General features: G+C 38.7%; 2 protein-coding genes across 2 annotated transcripts in view; both read right to left on the bottom strand.

Moving 5' to 3' along the window:
- The window catches only part of LOC134680027 (microtubule-associated protein futsch), a 151,399-nt gene that overhangs the window by 50,084 nt on the left and 78,094 nt on the right, over positions 1-23,221 (bottom strand). The window contains exons 4-5 of the mRNA XM_063539009.1: positions 22,546-22,632; positions 17,971-18,120 (exon numbers count right to left, since the gene is read on the bottom strand). Of these exons, the coding sequence (XP_063395079.1) occupies positions 17,971-18,120; positions 22,546-22,632 (237 nt within the window). The remainder of the gene's footprint in view (positions 1-17,970; positions 18,121-22,545; positions 22,633-23,221) is intronic.
- On the bottom strand, positions 1,965-3,085 carry LOC134670367 (uncharacterized). The gene has a single exon (XM_063528189.1). It carries the CDS (start codon positions 2,923-2,925, stop codon positions 2,146-2,148), a length of 780 nt encoding a protein of 259 aa, XP_063384259.1. The 5' UTR covers positions 2,926-3,085; the 3' UTR covers positions 1,965-2,145.

Consider the following 23,221-nt stretch of genomic DNA (forward strand, 5'->3'; position numbering starts at 1 on the left):
GGGATTTAAAAGATCATGAGTATTAAGGTACGAGGTAAGCTGTTGGTGAACGAGACGCTCAAGAACTTTGGACAGGAAAGGGAGAATTGAGATGGGACGGTAATCAGAAAATGAAGAAGGATTAGACGTTTTAGGTATAGGAACGATACAGGCGTCCTTCCAAAGTGAAGGAAAGGAGCTGGTGGAAACTGAATTGTTAAGAATGACGGAAATGACGGGAGTAAGTAGGTCAAGGAGAGGGAGGATCATTTTACGGCTAACACAATCGACACCAACGGCATTAGACGCTATGGACAGTACGCTCTTCTTAATATCACTGTCGTTAAAAGGAACAAGACAGAAAGGAGACGAGTCAGGAGTTGGAAGAGAAGAGAGGTATTTAAGAGTCTTAACTTTATCAGGGCCACTAAACTCAGCGGAAGTAGAGAAATGCTTGTTAAGCTGATTGAAGTTAGTATCCCTCGGACAGTTCTGTTGAGTCTTTCCAACTCCTAGCGACTTAAGAAATTTCCATACTTTCGCAGGGTCACCATTTTCAACTGACTGGTGGATATGGCGTCGCTGGGCATCGCGACAGATGGTACTACAGCGGTTACGTAGGGCATGGTAGCGAGCCTTGTTAGCATCAGTGGGGTTGGACTTGTACCTAGATTTGGCAGAGTTCTTTTTCACTAATAGTGCCTTGATTTCCTCAGTAAGCCAAGGAGCAGGAAGATGCTTCACCTTAATCGAGCGGACTGGGGCGTGCTCGTCATAGAGCTGGGTCAAAAAGGAATTAAAAAGTGACACCTGGTCATCAACAGAAGCAGCTCTAGAGACAACATCCCAGTCAATTGCTGATGCGCTTTCACGAAGTTTAGCTACATCCATCCTACCAAAATTACGTTGTAGAAGTACTTTAGCTTTAGGCTTAGGAGGTCTTACTTTATAAGATAGGAAAAGGAGGTCATGATATGAGAAAGCATCAGCAGGATGCTGGCCATACTTGGCGACATGAGAAACCGAGGACGTGAGAGTAAGGTCAAGAAGAGACGGAGTACAATTTGGAAAGTGGTGCGTAGGGCCAGAAGGGAGGATATTCAATTTACAGGCATGTGCCAGAGATTTAAGAGACCGCGACCGATGGTCGTCTCTGCGGAGGCAGGTATTGAAATCCCCCATTATAATATGGTGGTCATAAGATGGCATGAGATCTTCAATAAGTCTTTCAAGAGAAGCGAAATAATTAATAGTAAGTGACGGAGAGTAGAACACCCCAAGGAGAAGCTTCGTATGGGAGACAGAGATGTCTAGAAAAAGATACTCAGCGGTGTCTGAGGAAGGAGAGTGTGCTGACGTGACTATAATGGAAAAGGGGATGTGAGAACGTAGATAGATAGCAACTCCACCGCCACCTCTGCCCAAGCGATCGTGACGTATTAGGTGGAATCCTGGTAAAGAAAAAGAGGTGGAAGGCAGGCAGGGTTTAAGCCAGGATTCCGAAACTAGTACCGCATGAATATTTTTTAAGTCAAACGTCGCGATCAAGTCACTGTAGTGCGCAGGAATGCTTTGCGCATTAATATGTACAATATTAAAATTTTTACTAACGTCACTGAATTCCGAGCTAAGTAAATCATGGAGTGATGGTGGCAAGCTCTTAAAACTGTCATCAGTAACACTTTCACCTGAAGAGAAAGACACGAAATGATCAAGATCAGAGGCACTGCTATGGCTGGACATAGATAAACAAAACAAATAAATATATATTTAATATCGATAAATAACACGTACACGTAATAAAAATATAAAAGTAAAGTTAATACACTAGGGCACTAACGCTACCTGCCAGCATACTAGAAAAACAATAATAAAGTTACAATAATTTTATCTAACTTGACAGCTTTTTCGACATATAGGAAAAACAAAACGCAATTTAGTACTGTGGCAACACTGATCGGGTACGTCAAAAGTGACAGCAAACTAGAAAGCATCAAACGAAACATTTTAAATAAATAAAAAAGAAGGTAGAAAATAACATGTTACAGTGATGTTACACGACTAAATATGAACTAACAAAAGAAAACAGAATTATAACACGACCAAAGTCAAGAGTTCGCATCGCACCGGACAGTATAAAGTAGCAAGACAATCGGTTTGTTATGATCAGGACTTGGAGACTCCACGCCTGGACCTCTTATTCGACTCTTGCTTTCCTTGAGGAGCTTCCTTATTCATCGGGGTCGGAGATGGTGCCACGGACGGTCCCGCAAGCGCAGCTACATCAGCGGACGGCGTAGTCGGAAGCGACTTGACTTCAGCAATGGAATTTGCACGACGCTTCACCCCATCCTTTCCGAGGATATACACGTCACCGTTCCACGTCCAGCAGCTGCGGACGCCAAAGCGTTCGCGGGCCTCCATAAACGCAGCGTGACGCGGCTTAGTTAAAAACTCACCCAGCGTCACCCCGGAGCCCTTTAGTTCCACCTTATTGAACCACACGTCGTCTCGGATTGCGGTGTCTATGAACTCAACAAGAACAACGCGAGGTTTCTTGTCACGGCCGCTGCGCCCGCCCAAACGACGGCTTCGTTTGATATCTACAGCGGCTAAGCCGTCACGGGCGGCCTGAAGTGCATTGACCACGAGAACCGCTGTATCTTCAGACTCTGCCTCTGCGATACCATGCACCAGCAGCATGCTGCGACGGGAGCGTGTCTCGATTTGATCCACCTGGCGGGTCACAAGATCCACTTGCTTTTGAAGCGACTCGAGAGCTTTCAATACAAACTCCTTGAAGGCGGCGAAGCTGGAAGACACTAAAGCCACCGAAGGATTGGCTGGGTCTGCTTTGCTGAGGCTTGTTTGAAATTCAGCCATCTGCTGCTTAAATTGGTCTGCCAAGCCTGACACGGAATCTTTGATAGAAGCTACTTCAGCCATTGTTTGTCAAAAAAAAATTATTTGAGTTTATAAGTGCAACTTTCCGGAAATGAACAAGGAAATTACTGGTAGGTGATTAGCACTAATAATACATAGATTTAATTTACTTTTACTTGCCAAAAGTTGTTAATATATATTTTTAAATAATAAATGTTCTGCACAAGATGTTGCTCAGTTTTATTCACCTACCCGAAAAAGTTACAACATAACTAAAATGTAAATAATTTGATTTATTACATTATTAGTTTATCGAATCTTTCATGATTTGAAATGAATACATTCTGTCAGTATCAGTAAACCATAACTCCTGTGGGTTAGCGGAAACCGATGTCCAGGATAGAGCAAAGTGGAAGGAGAAAAGCAGACCCCGTCACAGTACGGGACAAACACTAACTAGAAAAAATACTCCTAGCTGTTACTCAATAAACCGCAGAAGATATTTCTATATTGTTCTTTCTTGATCTACTCATACAGTCAGGTCTACTGAAATACCGATGTAGATTTTTGATTTTTTCTTGACAAAATATATACTTACATTTCTTTCTGACATACCTTTCATGATAGCATGATAGCAAACATCAGTAACGTATCCAAACTATTGTAAATGGACCTGGTCCTTACCTGTAACAAAAAAGTTAAATAATTATTGAAAGCCAATCAAGAAGTTGGAACTGCAGCATAATAGTTTTTTAGAACTAGGGTTCATTAAACTTATTATACCAATAGCTCATTCCATCGTGATCTGATCACGTAAGAGTCCGTTCACGTGAGTGTTAACGATGTTACCACAAAGTCAAATCCTTCTAGCACACGCCACGATACACGAGGTCTCAGTAAATACCTGAACATGGCCTCAGAGACCTCGCGCAGTTCATATTTGAACACGGCCGTTCTGACGGCCTAGCCAATTGTTTGGAAAGCCGTACTCGCAACGGCTAATAAATCTTAATATAGCATTGTTTCAATCTTCACATTGTCTCCGTTGATGTTCCGTCTTCAATGACGTCGCGGTACGAAAGTAACCTCTGATTGACGGCTGAAGGTTGTTTTTAGTACATTTTTGAAGTCAAGACAATGACCATATAACTATTATATTATTAAATACTTATCTGTCAATCCATTTCCGTCAGCAGAAAAAAGCGTCATATATTATTTAAATAATGTAGGCGCGAAGGGTAGTCGAGCCATAAAAAAATCGAATATCGCGCCATTTTCTTGATTTTCTACTGACAAAGTTGTTTGACAGGTTATATTTAGATTTGCACGAAGGTAGAAAATTCTCCTTTACATTATTATTAGAGATAAAACGTTGAAGAATGTGCTATGTGAATGTGTTGAATATGTCAAAGTTAGTGAGCCGCGAGCCTCCTAGATTCCGCAATAGGCTGTGCGCCAGGGTTTCCCAACCTTATTCACTTCGACTCCCCCTACATGACTAAACTTGCCTTCTTTCAATTTGGTAATTAAAATTGCTAAGCTTTTCGCGTCTTGCCGTTCCTCTTCTGTAACTCTTATTGTAGACCAAACAATTGCAAGAGATCTATCCTCTCAGTCAATCGAAATCGATTACCGTTTAGTACTTTTGTTATGAATGATTACAATCTTTTATACGGCTATCAACATAATAGCCGTCTTTTGTATGGCTATGATAATTATCTTTTCAACATTTTGTATGCCGATCAAACAAGCAAATAGACACAAACTGACCACTTGACCAGTCTTGCATAACGACGGGTCTAGTTGACCTACTGTTAGTCCCGCGTGTATTGCAAAACATAGTGATTGACATTTGCACGTATAGGTACACTAGACGTTCGACAAATTATCGGTTAAACTGTTCCGGTCTTTGTAAATTACTTTGAAGACTTTACCGTTTTTAGAGTTCCATATCTGAATTCTTTTGCGGTTTTACCGTCTGTCTGACATTTAATAGTACATTATTGCAGAGGCCGGGAAAGGGCAATTCGCGGATGAGTTTCGATTTTGTCGGACGACGCGAAGCGGAGTCCGACAAAGAAGACGAATCCACGAATTGCTATTCCTGCCGAGGCATATATAGTGCTTTTCTCCAAACATGCGAGGAAATAAGCTAAAATAATTATTATTTAAGCATCAAGCATCACTCAAATCAAACCTTCACATCCAAAATGTCAAAAACAATTTCCATCTTTAATTAATTTTTAAAAGTTAAAGGCACAAACTTATTCTGCCATTCAGTACCATTCAATATTCGTTCATTCAATATAATTGCGCAATATAGTTTGTCAAACCAACTTTTCAGTCAGTAAGAACCAGGAAAACTACACCCATCCTTTTCTTTTGGGTGCTAGTACTAGTGTAAGACAAAGATAGTATGATTCTCTTTGTCTATGTTTGAAATGAGAAAGTCCTTTGACAAACTATGTAAGCTTTATGAACACGGATGAGATTTAAAAAAAATATAAAAATAATCTTTGATTTTATTAAGCAGTATTCGCACGATCATACACGTGAAATGATAGCTGATCGGGTCGTGTAGAAGCGGCTCGCGGCAATAATAATTGGCTGTTTGCGTTTTTTATTATTAAAAAGTAAAAAACACTACAGTAATAAGTTATTACTGTAGTGTTTTTTTACTTCCCGTCCGCTAGAACAGGACAGCGATAGTTTGATGTTTTTTAGTTAGAGTTTGACATTAACGAAGAACTTCCCGTACTATTTTTGCTACAGTTAGGTGTACATTTCCGAGCATATTGGAGAAAAGAGTGTTTCTAGCGTGAAAGTTAAGGTTGCCGTTTTAATACGATGCATCCTTATCAGGTAGCCTGATTAATGACAAAAATATCAAATACATACTTAAAATATTTATTTGGAACTGACCGACTCAAGATTAGGAGAACGAAAATTGAATTTGTCATCGAGTGAGGCTCGACGCAGACAGGCTGAGAACAGGGAACCACTGCATTACACGCATTTTTCTAATAGTAACTAGGGAAGAAAGGGGAAGAATCTACTACCGGAATTGAACAAAATATGACTGACTTCATAACTACATAATCCAAATAATTGTCAAAATCAATAACAGTCACAGAGCTTTAGAAGTTCCGAGCGTAACTCACGGCCCAGATTGTGCAACTCAGACTTATGTGGAACAATAAAAATCCGTGAAAAGATAAAAATGTAAAGAGCACGGGCGATTATCGGCAAATAGTCACGATGTAGTTGGTTACGTCATTTCGTGATCGATTGGGTTTGTTTGAATGTGTCTAAGCTAAATCAACTCACTTTTTTCACTTTCATTTAAGACGGCGATGATAAGCGGTATTTAAGCGGTAAGCGGATGACTTGTGTTTCCTTTCGTCTAAGCTAACTCTGCACCAAAGGATCTACGCGTCTAATAGGTATACATAGATTGTCATTCAACTTACAGATTGCAAGAGTACAATATAAGTGGAAGATGCATTTTAAAAAAAAATCAATATTTTTTAATGAAACAAAATGAATGAATTGCAACATCTACCAAATCAACCATGATGTGAACTACAATTTTAACCGAAACAGTGATACTCGAGATATAAATTGCCAAAAGCATCGCAGTATTAAATGTAAACAAAAAATGAATTAGCTCATTTATCTAGCTAGAAGGTGCAAAGCTGTAAGCGTTTAAATTGACACCAATAAATAAATATGGGAACATCAAAACCAGCGGACAAAGGCGTCGAAGCCAGAAACAAAGAAACTACATTAAAATTGGCTTCTCTAATTGGTCGGCGTTTGGACGGGAATGACGGGATGGATTTAAAACTCCATATATTTAAATAGGAATATCTGTCGGTTCAAAGCGGAACAGAAGCGCAATATAATTACCAGAAACAGTTGATTGACTGTCTATAGAAGCACAGATTTAAGCATTAACAAGTGAATATGATAAAAAGTAAGAAACAGGATTCACGGTAAAACCGCCCGGTAAACCCTTGTAATTTAAAACCCGTGTTGTGACAATAAATTATTTAAGTAAGTATCTATCTATCTCTATCTATCAATCTATCTACATATAAAAATCTGAATTTTTGGATAGCTACATTCTAAAGGGGCTATAAAAAATCTACCAACTACTAAATTGTGATTTTTTAATTAAAAGGATGATAATAAGTAAAGGTCCACTCACACTACTTTTTGTGTATTTCAAATTGATTACATAGGCTGCTATAAAATTTGTAAGTAATAGTAAGGGGTTTTATGTAATTGTATTACGATAAAATATAATGATATGTAATCATGAGTTTTTTATACCTAGAGTAGACTGAGAGTATTATTTTAATAGAAAACTCAATAACATCTGATCGAATCGAAGAAACGAACGGTCAATTCTTAAGGGGCCCACTGATTACCAGTTTGCCGGACGATATCAGCCGGTCAGCTGTTCGGAGCTGTCAAATTTTACTTTTAACTGACTGGCCGATATGGTCCGGTGAACAAGTAATCTGTGGGCCTCTTTACGGCGCCGGCGGTGGCGTTTGCTTTGCAATGTGCCGACTTTGTTTCCGTCGCTTAACCGAAGTCACGGTACTGATTACAATCTCTACACCGCGTCCCAAAGCGTAACAGAACCGTTAATGGGCGAGGAATCCGTCGTAGATCGAGCTTCCGCGGTTAGCTAAGGTTACAACCTCGGCTCTAAACATGTACACAATTTACCACTTTATGCCATTGGAATAAAGCATAAATGTGTATACATGTTTGTGACCGTGTGTACATGTCTTATGAGGCAAAATGACATGTTTTAGTAAAGAATTAGTGGCGGATACGACCTTATCTAAACAACTGAGAAGTAATAGCTTCATGGTCGGAAAAGGTTTTAATTATTATCTTCCAAGACGAACACGTTTTTTTTACGGAAACGGAGATAAAATTTTACTGTTATTTCTTCGTTTGTAATACAAAGTATTAACAATAGTAACTAAGCAACTATTGTCTGTTGCGTCTTATGGCTCCTCTACACGATGGTCCAGCGCCGGCCACTCCAGGGGACGCAGCCATGCGGTAGAATGAGATAGCAATATCACTTGCTCCCTCAAACGCATAAATGCGTCCCTTGGAGTGGCCGGCGTTGGCCCATCGTGTAGAGGAGCCCTTACGGTAAGTGCGCTGTCAGGTTCAGAGTTTGCTGTTAGATAACATGGAAACAACAAAACACATTATTCTGGACTGCAAGCAGGTAGAAGTATATAGGAAGGGAAAGGTCTCCGAGTACACTAAAGGAGGCAGTTGGCGACTTGAAAACCTAGATATTCAGATTTCGTGGAAGAGCTGGGTTGTTTAGTGTAGCGCCACCTCGTTTTTAACGCAAAATAGGCACGGCACTATGGTTGTTGATTTGCGGAAAAATCGGAAAATGCCCGGTTAAACTAACTGGCTACTGTTATACATATACATAGTTATTATCGATCCTTTGTTGGTCGTGGTCGTGCACATACTATTAAAAATTGAACATTTCCTAATTATATTTTTTTATTCTCTTATTTCCTGGCATATTTAGGTACCTGATTCTGATAATAAATGGCTTCAGACCAGACCATTCCGGTGTCAGGACCATACAAATAAAAGAGGCTAAAGACGTGCCGATCCGGACCGGTTATTCTTTTCATTCACGGTACATAGTGTTAAATATTTGAAATAATATTATTTGCTAATGCTTAAGATTTTAAGATATTATATTATGCAAGAGAAACCAAAGAAATTTATCATAAATTTCGCAACCGTTAAATGGGACCTAACCACAAGATAACCCACACACATAATTAAGACTTTCGCTGACGAGAATTCTCAGAACAATGTACGTAGTCAGGACGAAAGGAAGCCGTAAATAATGCCACGGCCCGGCCTTTTCCGGACGAGCTTTGACAATTTCGACAATTCTGACAATGATGACAGCTTAACGAGACACACTTCATAAAGCGTTTTTATTGACCGAATGAACGGCCACTTTGTTTTCTTGGGCACAAAGTTATTATTATGATTAGTCTAAATTTAGAGTTTCAGTGAAATGTACAAAGAGCTTGTGTAGTGACATGTGACGTCCCACGAGTAAAGGTACCTTATCGCGGTTGGCGCTTACGCTATTATTAACGTCGCTCCAATATGATTGCGGTGCTATGCGACGTAAGCGTCAGACGCCATAAGGTACCTTTTTCCGTAGAACGTCACATATTTTGATTAATTTGGTAACAAAGCTTAAAGGTTTATTTAACATGTATTTGGGTTAATTAATTTTTGGAAGAAGTTTTAACGAAAGAGAAAACAGTGAACGACTTTATAAAAATTACACAATTATTTCTGGCTAAAGTGAACCATAATCCAATAGAGCAAGATATATTTTTCAGTAACAGTAGGGAGATAGGTGTGAAAAGGAATTGCAAGCGTAATTGTTTAAATATGGCAACGACGAATCCGGTTATCTTCACATGGTGTTAATTAACGTAACGTAACTATACTAATTAATCTGAAATCGAATACGTAAACCATACACGGGATGAAAAGATAAAATAAATCTGGTCTTTATAACTTTTTTTAGTAGGTAGTATACTGATGCTGCGGCAATCATTTGACACAAATCAAACGCGGAAAATAACTGTTTTCATCAATAAGTTCGATCATTATTATACGATGCTCCTTGTCCAAGACGCAGGGATCGGATACCGGTATTGGTTTGTATGGGAACGAAACGGTATTTTTACGTTCTTTGTTAATTATTTCATTTAGGGCAATATAATAATAAGAAGTCGTTGCCTAAATACACAACCGAGTATAAAATAATTCGATAAAAATGGTTATTACAAAGGTTTTGCAAAAAAACCGATTCCGATCCCTGCCAAGAAGCGATTACGGGTTATTCGCCCTGCATGGTAGGCTGCATGGTACTTTTAATCACCGCTTGGACAAGGATGCAAGTACAATTACTTAAAATATTCGAAGGATAGAGGGATAATATGGAAGAGCCATAGAGAAGCAAATAGATGAGATGATACCTCAATTCATTCCCATCAAAAAGTGTCCCCGTTAAGAGCTTCATTAACCGTTAAAGAGGTTCGTTTCATTAATTAGGCACTGATTCCTTATTAATTTATTTAGATTAATGGTAGTTAGGTATTTAAGATGTACATTCGGTTCTTTTCGTTTTATAGAATGCCAATTTGGTAAACACTACTAACTCTCGTTTCAAAATATTGTTGCGTTGTTGAAATCTCACGATAGGATGCAAGTATGTAAATAAGCGTTTATGGACACATTCATTAACATTTACGACGTCCATTTCAAAACAATAAAGTTCAAATTAAATTTATTATTTTCGATTGTTATTGAAAGAGCACATTAAGGATGCAATTTCCCAATGACTGTGGGCACAGCCCACGGCTGGGCATAACACACTTTCTTCCATTGAAAGAACAAACCACCCACGGCCATTGATTTGGCACAAATTACGATTGTCTGCATGAGTAACCACGGAAGAGAGCTGGCCAAGTCGTTGCAAATCGGAAAGTAATGCATAGAGCAAATTTCACTCAATTTCATTTCAGCAAACTAAAAGTGATGTTACTTATCCACACTAATGTATTGATTGAACATTTATTGCTTTAATATTGTGCCAATGCGTGCGGGCAATGAGCCAATAATTTTGGCTATAGATTTTAACCGACAATAAAGTAATTCAGTAACTTCCATATCCAGAATCGATATGTTAATATTGTTGATGATTAAATAATACTCAATAGAAGTTTAAGCCTTACAAACATGAGGTTCGAAGAGCAGAACTTGGCTATATTTTTACATTGGCTTCTGTGTGATTCCGGTTTCAAAAATTAAGGCGGAAATTTTGTAGCTTCTCGCATTATGTAACATTGCAAATAAATATTCTGGCACACGACACGTTACAGGCTAATTTGCATACGCACTAATATATAGACTTACATACATGTCAGTCGCACTAGATATACCTTTCTAATTACTTAATTCAATCAGACGACTTGTGAAGCAATTTTACGACGATTTTATGGTGATTTGGGACTTGGCTGTAGTTTTATTGAGGATGTAAACATGTTTTTGAGCAGCAACTAAGTCATTAATCTTTTGGTTTCGATAGGAAACTTTTGATTTTGAAACTGATTACCAGTTTAAAACAGAATTACATAATTTCAACGTCAACTGAGATACAGGCAAATATGCAGCCTACAAACCGCAGCGCCGGTAGCGCAGACCAGTCAAAGATAATTTATATAAAAGCTCAAATATGCACTCACAAATAAACTATATTTATACACGGTGTAACATGAGTAAACCGAATAATTTTAACAGCGTATTCCTGATCATATTTAGAGACAAAAATGTCCTATAAACTTTTTTTAAAAACGCCTAGTTTCAGAGATAATATTGATTTAAAAATAAACTTGTTTTTGTTGTTACATAATGTAAAAGGCCTTTTTGGTGGTAATGTTGCTGCTATGGGACGTAGTCTCAATATCCTTATTGATAGATGTCAAAAAGTGACAAGCAACACATTGCAAAAAGAAGGTTTTACGAAAAAAAAATGTAAAAATCAATTTTAAGTAACAAGTTTACCAATAACATTTTTTGTTTATGTACAAATACATTAAAAAAATTGAAAAAACCAAACTAAAAAAAATTTTTAATTGGCGAAATTGACCTAAACTCATATTACATTTTTTCCTTCTTTTGACCTCAGAAATGCGTGGTTAAAGTTATTCGGTTTCCTCATGTTACACCGTGTATAATCAAACCCTTAATATCTTGAAATGCTGAAGACACAGAAGTTTCTGATAGACTTCTCGAGCTCTAGCGATTTGTGGAGCTCTGCACGTGTGACAAGTCTACCCATATGTACATGTATACATACATCATCATCATCATTTCAGCCTTTATACGTCCCACTGCTGAGCACAGGCCTCCTCTCGAGCGCGATACATAGGTACATGTTTACCAAATTCTTAATCGCACACCAATCAATCTACCATCTGCTAGCAACTGTTCCCACATTCTCAGAAGCGGACAAAGGATCTTACGCTTGCAGAAACAATATACAGACCATCCAGTCCATCCCACGGGATATACGGTTAATTAGGCCAGGAACAAATAAAGGATCGATAATGGAGTCAGCAGTCAATGGAAGGGCTATGCCACCCACAGCGCGTTTATAAATGGCAATGCATCCGCGTACAATTGTGATAGGACTCTATTTTAAGGAACGTAAGGGTTGAATGGAAGTGCTGAGATTGTGGGTTACTGTACTACTGTGATACTATAAAGCAGCGGTCGGCAACCTGCGGCCCGCGGGCCGCATGCGGCTCGTGAACCTGTCACTTGCGGCCCGAGAGCCGCCTTGGCTATTTTGTATGTATTAGTGACAAACGACAATGTCTCATAAAGTCATAAATATTAACAAAGTACGGCCCGCGTCACCTCCGTTAACTACTATGTGGCCCTTGGCTGCTAAAAGGTTGCCGACCGCTGCTATAAAGGATTCAGTCAGGGCGTATGGTTCAAACTATCAGTGGCAATTTTTTCTTGCAAAGAAGTTAGAAAGTCTAATTAATTACATTACAAAATTGTTTATTTATATGTAGTCATTGTGTATGTGTTTATTTACAGTCAATTCCCGTCCTGTTGCTGCGATAAATACAGTCACTGCCATATTTCTGTTCATTCTTATATATCTGATCTAGTGATCTATCATCGTTAAATCGTTCGAAAATTATGACGATGAACAGTCCGTCAATTGTTATGGTTGGCGTTGGACTCAGACTCATAGTTACTAAGACAAATGGAATAATGGAACTACAGATCTACAAGTACCTACCTATACATTATGAATACTTGTACAAGCCTTTTCGACTACTCATTATTCTCATTAAATATACGACGTACAACCCAAATGGTGTCAAGTGTCTTTGGAACAGTTTAACCCCGACTCGTAACAATGGGGTTATCGGATTTTATATCCTTTATCTAATTTGCCGGTGCTTCTTTGGTGAGAGATAATATCATGGAAGAAAACTGTCTAACCACCAGAAACCTTAGTTTTCCCTGTGCATTAGATAATCAAATGACAGGTGATTTCTTAAAAAAATACTAACGTCAAGCTTTAGGATTAGGTTGCCAAGGGGACTACAGATTCAGCGCGCATTAGCCGGAATAAGAAAATACAATTGTCTTCGGACAAAATTCAAGACAAAGAAGGAAATAGTGTAAGTACGGTTTAGATTTTACCTCTGATTCGTCGATTGACAGGACTGATGCCCCATTTCAGCTCCTCGATTTCAGTGCAAATATTAAGTTCACTGAAGAATATCTTCTGCTGTATCTTCCTCCGGTTGTCCGGTTGGAAGAAAGAGACGAATTTGTGCAACGGACTCATTCTTCAATTGTTTATTTTAACGCCGCGCAGATTCTGATTCAGTTTGAAAAGAGAACAGTTTCGTAACGGTTGTTTTGAGGTCAATGATCGTGCGCTATTAATAATTTAAATTGCAATTGTTTTTTTTATCAATCACATTATTTAACATTATCCGGAGTTATGATTGAAAGTCGTTAATACACTTACAGTCTTTAGTTTCATTTTAGTGATCATTATCTTGAACTTCCGACACTTAGTACTAATATTATTTTATAAATTTATGCTATTATTTCGAAAAAAATACTAAGCATTTCAATCTAAATACAACATATTTTCAACTTTGCTAAGACATATTTTTACATTCATATTCGTATTTTTCAACACTTTTTTGTTTAAATAGAGCTATTATTTACTAGATTATCGGCCAAGTGCAAGCAGGTAAGTAGCGGTGCGGGCCCGCAAGCTATATTTCTGTCGCCGACCTGCGCGTGCGACAGTCGCGGCACTTTTGAGTTTGACTGCGCGCGTACTTTCCTCGCCTGGCCGGCACTTTCGTGCGCGGTGCGCGCCAAATGTCAAGCCGATTATGAGCTAAACTGTGGCATTATGAAAAAAAAAAACATTAGAAGCGCCCAAGTGTGAGTCGGTTACGAAATTAGTATTCCGTAATACATTTAAGTATAAAACATTCAGAACGGAACCGAAACGGTTGTAAATTTATTAGACTTTTTATGTATTATAAAACGTAATAATAGAATATTAATACTTGTAATCTACTAGTAAGGTTATCATAGATCATAGGCTATTAATTATGTAACTAGATAACTATTACATCAATTAAAAACTTGTCCTGTGGAGATTCTTATATTATTATGCCTCTTATACATGGTGTGTCTGACCATGGGGCTTTAAATCCAGGGCTTGATTTTACTCGCTAAACTAAGCTACTTTTACTATGGCACCAGCCTTTTACCATTGTAGACGGATGAACAGATAAAAAAAATGTTTTGTAGGAAAGAGTATAATTCCTCAGTTTTTCATTAAATCAAGATGGTGTGCATGAACCCCAGAGCCCCAGAGGGATATCTACAAGTAAATATTACAGAGACAGTGTTGTTTTAATGTTCCACAGTAACTCGTACATTACTCTTCGAAGTACCATTTGGTGAATTATAACTGCTAATGAAGACTAAAAAGGAACTATTAATCGAAAAGTACTTTACGTTTGGCTAAGATCCTCACTTTTGGAAATTTGGGAAGACCGTCATAGGGCAAGAAATCTCGTAATTAATACTTTCGCTCAGACACAGTCAGGACGGAAAAGCTTCACTCCTTCTGCTCTGTCTACCTTGTGTGGAAAATATAATACGGATCACCAAAACTGCAGCGAAAACTAAAAACTCGCATTACTTGACAAATTCAACGTACCGGTCTGCTCGGCGCGAAAGTGTAGCGGCCGAGCAAAAAACAAAAGGCATACGAATGTTGAATTTACTACGACATATAAGACTATTCAGAATTACACGGTGGAATAATCAGACCAAAACGAAGCACTAGCGTTATATTCAGGTTTCTAAAAGAGTTTTACGTCTGCTAAATAGTTAATAAGTTGTAAAAGAAGTTAATATTTATAGCAGTAAAGCATGTTGATTAACCTCTACCCTATACTTACTACATTAAACATGTACTATGATATAGGAGGCAAAAGAGTAGACGAATCGCCTGATAGTAAGTGATTACCGGCGCCTATGGACAAGAGGGGTTGTAAGTAGCGTCAGGAGAACGTTCTTTTTTTTCGTATCATTAAAAATGCGATCTGACAAATTCATCATCCTCTGTGTTTCTGAAAACCCCTGATTTTAAAAATTATACATACCTAAGTTGAAAAACACGATACGATAATATTATACATATGTCTTATGTTAACGACATACCTATGTATAGCTACGCGTAACTTGCTTCATAATTCGTGAATGTTTTCACTAATTATTCATAATTAAGCACCATACCATGCGATTCATGTTATATATTATTATTATACAACATGCAATTAAATACTCGTATGTAAGTACCTACTTAATTGCAAGTACATAAATAGTATAGTGTCACGCACTTTTGATTCCTCATTCAAATAAACAGTACTTTGACATTCGCATGTGTGTCCACATAATTATTCAGAAAATACGACATGTCGTTGGCCTTTATAATAGGTACTTAAGTGAATTTATATGTAAAAGAAAAACCGGGCAAGTGCGAGTCGGACTCGCGCACGAAGGGTTCCGTACCATAATGCAAAAAAAAAAGAAAAAAAAACGGTCACCCATCCAAGTACTGACCACTCCCGACGTTGCTTAACTTTGGTCAAAAATCACGTTTGTTGTATGGGAGCCCCATTTAAATCTTTATTTTATTCTGTTTTTAGTATTTGTTGTTATAGCGGCAGCAGAAATACATCATCACTATCAGTGAAAATTTCAACTGTCTAGCTATCACGGTTCGTGAGATACAGCCTGGTGACAGACGGACGGACGGACGGACGGACGGGCGGACGGACAGCGAAGTCTTAGTAATAGGGTCCCGTTTTACCCTTCGGGTACGGAACCCTAAAAACTGCGGAAGTAACTATAGTCACTTAGGGCGGTTTTCACATTGCATGTTTATACGCAAACTCGGTGTGCAAGTGGTAGGTACTATACATCGCTACATACGTGGTTAGCGCTGTTTCGCTCACACACCAGAGCAACGTGAGCAACGGCGCGGCTATTCTCAATAATAACAGCAGACAGTACAATTTCTCATCATAGCTGCAGACGAACTTTCTTGATTTTACGTAAAAAAAAAGCCTTCACGCCTATTATAATATTACAAGCAATAACATCGTTCTATTGCAATATTGCGTTATCGTATAGGTAAAGTCACCATCAGATATACCTATCTATCGGAGCGGACAAGGTGCTCACAGTTATCTGAATACCCCTCTATTGTCAAGGCATTAGAGTGCGTGCTCAGATATTTTTGAGCACCTCGGCGGCTCCAATATTTCGGATGGCGACTGTACTAGCACCGGAATAAAATAAAACAAATGAATCGAGTTAGACCAAGACAAGTCTGCAACGATTTTGATAGCACACGCAGTGTGAGTGTTATTAAATACGTCATCATTTCATAGAAGTTTGACGTTTGAAATAACACTTACACTACGTGTGCTATCAAAATCGTTGCAGACTTGTCTTGGTCTGATTCTACCTGTCCTGACCTATAGCAAAAGCACATTAAAAGAAAGCCAAAGTCCGCAAGAGACCAGAAAAGTAAAAGCGTTATTGCATTAATAACCTCGTTGGCGCCTCGCTCATGGTTTTTAAACGGGGACCAATTAACAATTCCAATTATGGACTATGACACGGTGCAACACAGTCAAGATTTGACTTTCGCAACTATCACTGGCTAACAGTATTTCATCGCGTTTTATTTATATACATACATGCAAATCGTTTGTTTTGCAACGCCTTGCATTGTTATCACTAATGTACCTACCTACCTACCTACTTGTATAATGTATAGGTAGGTACGGCACAGCCGTCCTCTTGTTGCACAAGGTTGAGGTATAGGTTCCTACGTTAGGCCAATTGCGGACTACATAGTATATAGGCATTATGGGCAAAGAATTATTGATTAATAGAGAGGTACAGTCAAAGAAATAAATAAACGTGTCCCCTAGTTTGACAGCCGAAACAGATGGCTCTATATTGAGTCGTGTCGCACTGCTGGGCAAAGGCATCCCCAGTACATAGAACCCTGTAATATTGGGCCAGCGACGGCAGCGACTCGTCACGCAACTTGCATTTTTAATATCAGCGCCATCTACAATGGACGGTCGGAACTACTAAATAAGCTCTGCAATCGTCGGAGAACCGGTCTGAAAGCGAGCGCGATAGTTTATCAATAAAGCACTAGATGGCAGCACGAGGCCGGTTAAGCATCACTGTTGATTAAAGATTTTATTTGCGTACGAAAGTAAACCAAGCAATCCAAGTCAACCATTATTTAGGTGAAGGGATATCATGTTTAATGAGAGATATGAATTGGCTATTACGATACCCTGAGGTAGAACTTTAATTTCAATGGAATCGAGTCATTTGTTGTACCTCTCGCCTCTCGTGCTTTTCGAGTGGCATGTACTTATGTATCGAAAATGATGGGCAGTTTTCTATGTAATGCGGTGTCCTTAATAGGTGGACTGATTATACAGATGTCAATGTAATGTTATGACGACATTCGACAGAATTCGACTAAAACCTCTACTCTCAAAACGTTTATCCAGTTTGTTGCATTCTTAGGACCAGTTGCACCAACCACATTTGACAGACTGATCAACGTCAGCCGGCGCGCCCCGGTGCTTTACTATGAAACTTTCCATACATAAAAATTTAGCGAACACTTTAACGATACGAACATTTTGGTGCAACCGACCCTTAGCATCCTCTTTCATAAGACGAATGGGGTTGGCCAGTCGAAGTTTTTTACAGATGACACCAGCATAAGGAATACCTAAGTGTCAAATTCTTGTTTTTACTTCATGCCCTGGATGCCCAGATGCCAATGGAATCCTAATGCTGACGCCATTTATCGAAACCTTTGACTGTTGCCCGATGACGTACCTTTGTTGTTAGTCGGCAATGTATTCGGCCTCTGCGCTGGAGTGCGCCTCGCCGCGGGCTTGCGCGGCGACGGCGGCGGCGCAAGAGACGTGCGCGCACGCACTGCGACCGGTGAAGATGACAGCTTCGGTACGACGCCATTTTTCTTCGCTGGAAGAGGAAATGTTGAATGTTAGAGTAGTATACGAATGAGGAACAAGAAAATGTCTATGTCTAGTCCAGACTTAGAACCACGAGAACTTGGCTATAGATTGTAATTAAATGATGCATTAGAGTCATGTCATAGAATCTAAAATGTTTTCTTAATAATGAGTAACGGATATATCGAAAGTCTACTGCTTCGGGTGATATTCGAAATCACGGATCTGGGTCACGTGTTTACCAACTAAGCTACCGAAGACAAAGTATAAGGCAATTTACACAAATTGCAGTTATAACAAATGAACGTCTAATGCATTTACTGCAGGCAGGTATTACGACCTCCCTTTAACAAACAGCGCAATCAGTCAAGCTCAGACTATATGCACCTCCACGAACCTTACTATACAGATACACCTACGAAAGACATTGAAAGCAACACTATAAAACATAATCTGCCGTCCTTAACACAAAAGAGGTAAGTGCGTATGAAAACAGTACAGACTTAGACCGTTATAAAATAAGCAAATCAGTAATGCCTCCGTGAATGGCCCCGTACGATAATCGAACCAGTTGTAAACGTCTTTTTGACAGGCTATTTTGAATTTTAACAGTATATGAATAAGGTGCTCCTAAGTGAGATAGCATCAGCGTTTGACACACTTTTAAAGGACAACCCGAGGCATTGTCTATAAGTAATAGTTTGCGTAAGTTGTTGCAAAATTACAGGCGCGAAGCTGCTTAGCAGGAGTTTGTTATAAGACACTTGAACAATCATTTGTAACTCTTTTTGCATTGAGATAAGGTCTAGTATTTAAATGTCGGCTAACTATGTATTGTAGTTTAATTAATGGTTTCTTTTATTTACACACCTGGTTCTGGTTACATACCAGACATATGATACTTACTCATGATGGATCGATTTGGATCGATCGCCACTAATATTCGTGGCATAGTTTTTTTTTTGTGGCATAGTTATCGTTATTTGTGACATGTAGCTTGTAATTTGCATGCATGGATCAGGTAGGACATATACAAATTGTTTCTAATATTTAGTTTCATAATAAAATTACATATAATAAAAAACGCGGGAGAATTTGTTATACTATTAAGACAAGTCTATTAAACATTCCTCGGATGTCGCTTTTTTAACATTTGTTTGACCATAATTTTTAACAAATAAGTATAAAGCGAGATTGATATAATAAACATAAAATTGCAACCATAAATACCTATTACACGCGATAAAACAAAATCTCACGCGATTAAAAAATGCTTAAGTTTGACCCAACTATCGTTAATCTGGATGTTATGTCACATCCAGACTTTTTTCGAAAATAGATACGTTGCATGTCTTAAACTCAAACTCATGATGCAACATATACCTACAAATTGTCGCTAAAGCGGAACATGTGAGGAACTAAATATAGAGAGTGAAGTAAAAGTGTCGACCAGTTAGCAAGTGATATAGTGATAGATATCATACTAGACTAGACTTCCTGGTCAGACGGCCGTACAGTCGCTACCAACAGGCGTATAGCCCTACGGCAGGTTTGTCATCACAGCAAATATTATAGGACATTTTTAAAATATTAAAGGACATTTTTTTACACAAATTGACTAAGCCCCACGGTAAGCTCAAGAAGGCTTGTGTTGTGGGTACTCAGACAACGATATATATAATATATAAATACTTAAATATGTACATAGAAAATAACCATGACTCAGGAACAAATATCTGTATCATCGAACAAATAAATGCCCTTACCAGGATTCGAACCCGGGACCATCGGCTTCATAGGCAGGGTCACTACCTACTAGGCCAGACCGGTCGTCAAAACAAAGTTGTTCTAGTTCTAGTACAGTCATCTATTTGATGGTGACTGCCAAAGTAGGAAAATACGAGTATATCGCAATACTGATGTATTTGTAAGGTAACAATTGTGTGGTACAGTGACCTGCAATCATATGTTCCTCTTCGAAGACCGCAAAAATATGTGACACGCTCTTATGGCTCTACAAATAAGATCGTGTCAGATATTTTTGCGGCCTTCGAAGAGTAACTTATTATTTCAGGTGACTGTACATCATATTTGAACACTCTGTCTGTCACTGTCTATTTCATGCTGAGTTGCTGACTTCATCGTCTGTGTCATATGGTAAAAAGTCTGCCAGAGGCGCTAATCAAACCATTAAGGCCGCAAATCTGGTTTAAAGGAACAGCTGATATTATTACAAAATTAACCGAAACACTACAACGCTTATCATTAACAGTGGCACAACTCAAAATGAAATGCTATTGCATTTAATATTCTATCTTTTACTGGTAAGATTTAAAATCGAATGGAATTTCATTTTGTTTTGTGTCACTATTCATGATAAGCAATCTCATCCCACCCGGCAGAAAGCATAAAAATTAGCATTAAGTACCTACTTGAAGCTTACATCGAAACACCTACATAACTTTACAGTATGAAAATGACTTTTGCAAATAACTCTAAAGTAAAAATAGAATTTGGCTCTTGAACCACAAACGTTTCGTTTTACGCAAGTTGTTTTGACACTGAGTGTACCGAACATATTGTCAGGCTCCGATCGAACGGCAGCCATTACTTCGCCACTTCCTACAGCTAAGGTCTTTGACTTTTGTTTCCACTTTCGACGTATGTAGCTACTAACTTAAAGGTCTTGAAATATAGAGAGGAGCGATCGATGATTAAAAGGAATCTCATAGTCTCCTATACAGGTTAAAGCTCAATAGTATGTACACTTGTACAGTCAGCAGCAGAAGTAGCTACGCGGGCGAGGTGTCCAAAATTACCTTGACACGCTCTTATGCTCTTAATAATAAAGTCGCGACAAGATAATTTTGAACACCTCACCCGCTTAGCAACTTCTGCTGCTGACTGCAGGAGATAAGAATTGTATTTATGTATACCTATTTAAAATGGGACTGACTGGTATATAGTAGTGTGTGTGGTATCCATAATGCACGATACCAGTGGCAAACGAATTTCCCAGCCAGTTTTGGTTTGCCTTCAAATATGGACGTTCGCTACTACTACTTGTAGGCACAGTAAAACAGAGATAACAATAGTTATTTACCTATAGATAACAGGAAAACCTATTAAAAATATGCAGTCAAGTGTGAGCAGGACTTATTACTCAGTTGTAAATCCGACCCCTACGGGTCTTTTAAAGGCAATTCACACGCGTTTCACATATAAAAAATACATTGTTAAAAATTGGGTAATGTACGGAACCCTTGGAATGCGAATTCGACTCGCACTTGGCCGGTTTTTATTTTAACATCTAGTTTGCATGAATGTAAATAATGTATCATATCCTCACCTAGGACTTTGACCGAATCCCAATTAAAAACATATACCTGCGATAAATGCAAAATGTATGAAGTTTCATGTGATGTTAATAATATCGCTGCGTGGAGTAATTTAGAATTTTAGACTATTAAAAGCCTTCGGGAGTATTTGGATTTATGAAAACCCATTAAGCCAAATTCATCGCCATATCAATGCAGATTCGCAATACTTTATACAAAACATTTTAGTGGCTATTTTTTTGATGTAGAATGTTCAGGCTTGAAAATTAATAGTACAATTTAACCTTGAAACAGAAACGAAAACATTGCGTGTCCGGAGTTACTACCAAGTTACTACAGTTCGGCGACTCCCCATTCGCGACCCTCCCCAATGTGCTGAGTCATCTTTTACGTAGGGGTGACTCAACTTAAGTACCTCTAACCCGCGTTTTACCCGTAGCTTCCGATGTTCAAAACTTTCCGTTTTGAGGGGAGCTAAGTAGCGTATTATTCAGTAAAAGATCACCGTTATAAAAACATAGAAGTCTATCATTTCAGCCTATATACGTCCCACTGCTGAGCACAGGCCTCCTCTCATGCGCGAGAGGGCTTAGGCTATAGTCCCCACGCTAGCCCAATGCGGATTGGGGACTTAGAAGTCTAAAGTACATATTAAAACATTCACCGCTGAGCTAGGGTCGTAGCCGATAACATGGGTTTACCGGTATGTAGCGAAAATGCTTCCTAGAGGCAAAACGACAACTTGTTTTAAACAATACAATACTAATTTTATGATTAAAGAATTATAATTGTATTCGAATAAATACGCCCGTTTTCCCAAATGATTTTGATCCGTCTAGTATATTTGAGTAAGTACCTATATGAAGGAGGTCAACCGATGACTATTCCGTACCTAGTTCTTGAGTATTCTTAGCTAGGAAGCAAGGCTGATCGTAATATATTAATTAGGTATATTAATAGTTTAGAATTCTCTTGATATTATTAGTTTAGGTTAGCTCAAATAATTCTGAAATGTTTGGAAAGTTTGTCAATTTGTTGAGTAAAATAACAAAACGGGGAACGCAGATTTGTCAAAGTGGTCTAAAGGGATGACTCACCCTGGGCGGGCGGCTGCGGCGGGGTCGGGGGCGGGCGGGCAGGCGGGGGCGTCGGCGCTGCGACGCTGTCCCGCTTCTTGCCGTTTCCTGGAAAGAGAGAGCATGAGATGAATGGGGTGTTGAGTGACGTAAGGCTGTATGTCAGATACGAGTACATTCTCGTCGATTTTTCGTACGTTTTCACGGATTGTCGCAAAAATAGGAGGCAGATTTTACTAGAGAAATTAAAAGTGACGTGTCTCATAACTTCAGCGAAAATTGACGCCCGATTATAATCGAGTTATCACTGTTATCAGGATACGTGGCTACTACTAATAGCTATAAACCTACCCGGTCTAGCATAAGCGCGAGTCTATACTTGAAGTCGCGCTAGATGTATGGAAACTAATAAACTTTGGCTCTTTTAACACCAACTGTTATAACGAAATAGCAATATGGAAGCCAACAGGCATATCGGCTGCCCCAAGCAGAAAACAAGTATCTCGGAAATTTTCAAAATCGGGTTTTTTGGATTTTCGGAATCTGCAATTTCAGGCGCATCTTTCACCAAAAAAATAATTGTAAAATAATACGTAGTTTTTAAAATATTCATGTTTTTAAAATTCAAGCATCTTTTTTTGACCCTGTATTCTACGCTAAATTCAAGTATATGTCTCATTTCTACGCTAAATTCAAG

Source organism: Cydia fagiglandana, chromosome 1 (genome assembly GCF_963556715.1).
Source record: "Cydia fagiglandana chromosome 1, ilCydFagi1.1, whole genome shotgun sequence".
NCBI classification, from domain to species: Eukaryota; Metazoa; Arthropoda; class Insecta; order Lepidoptera; family Tortricidae; genus Cydia; species Cydia fagiglandana.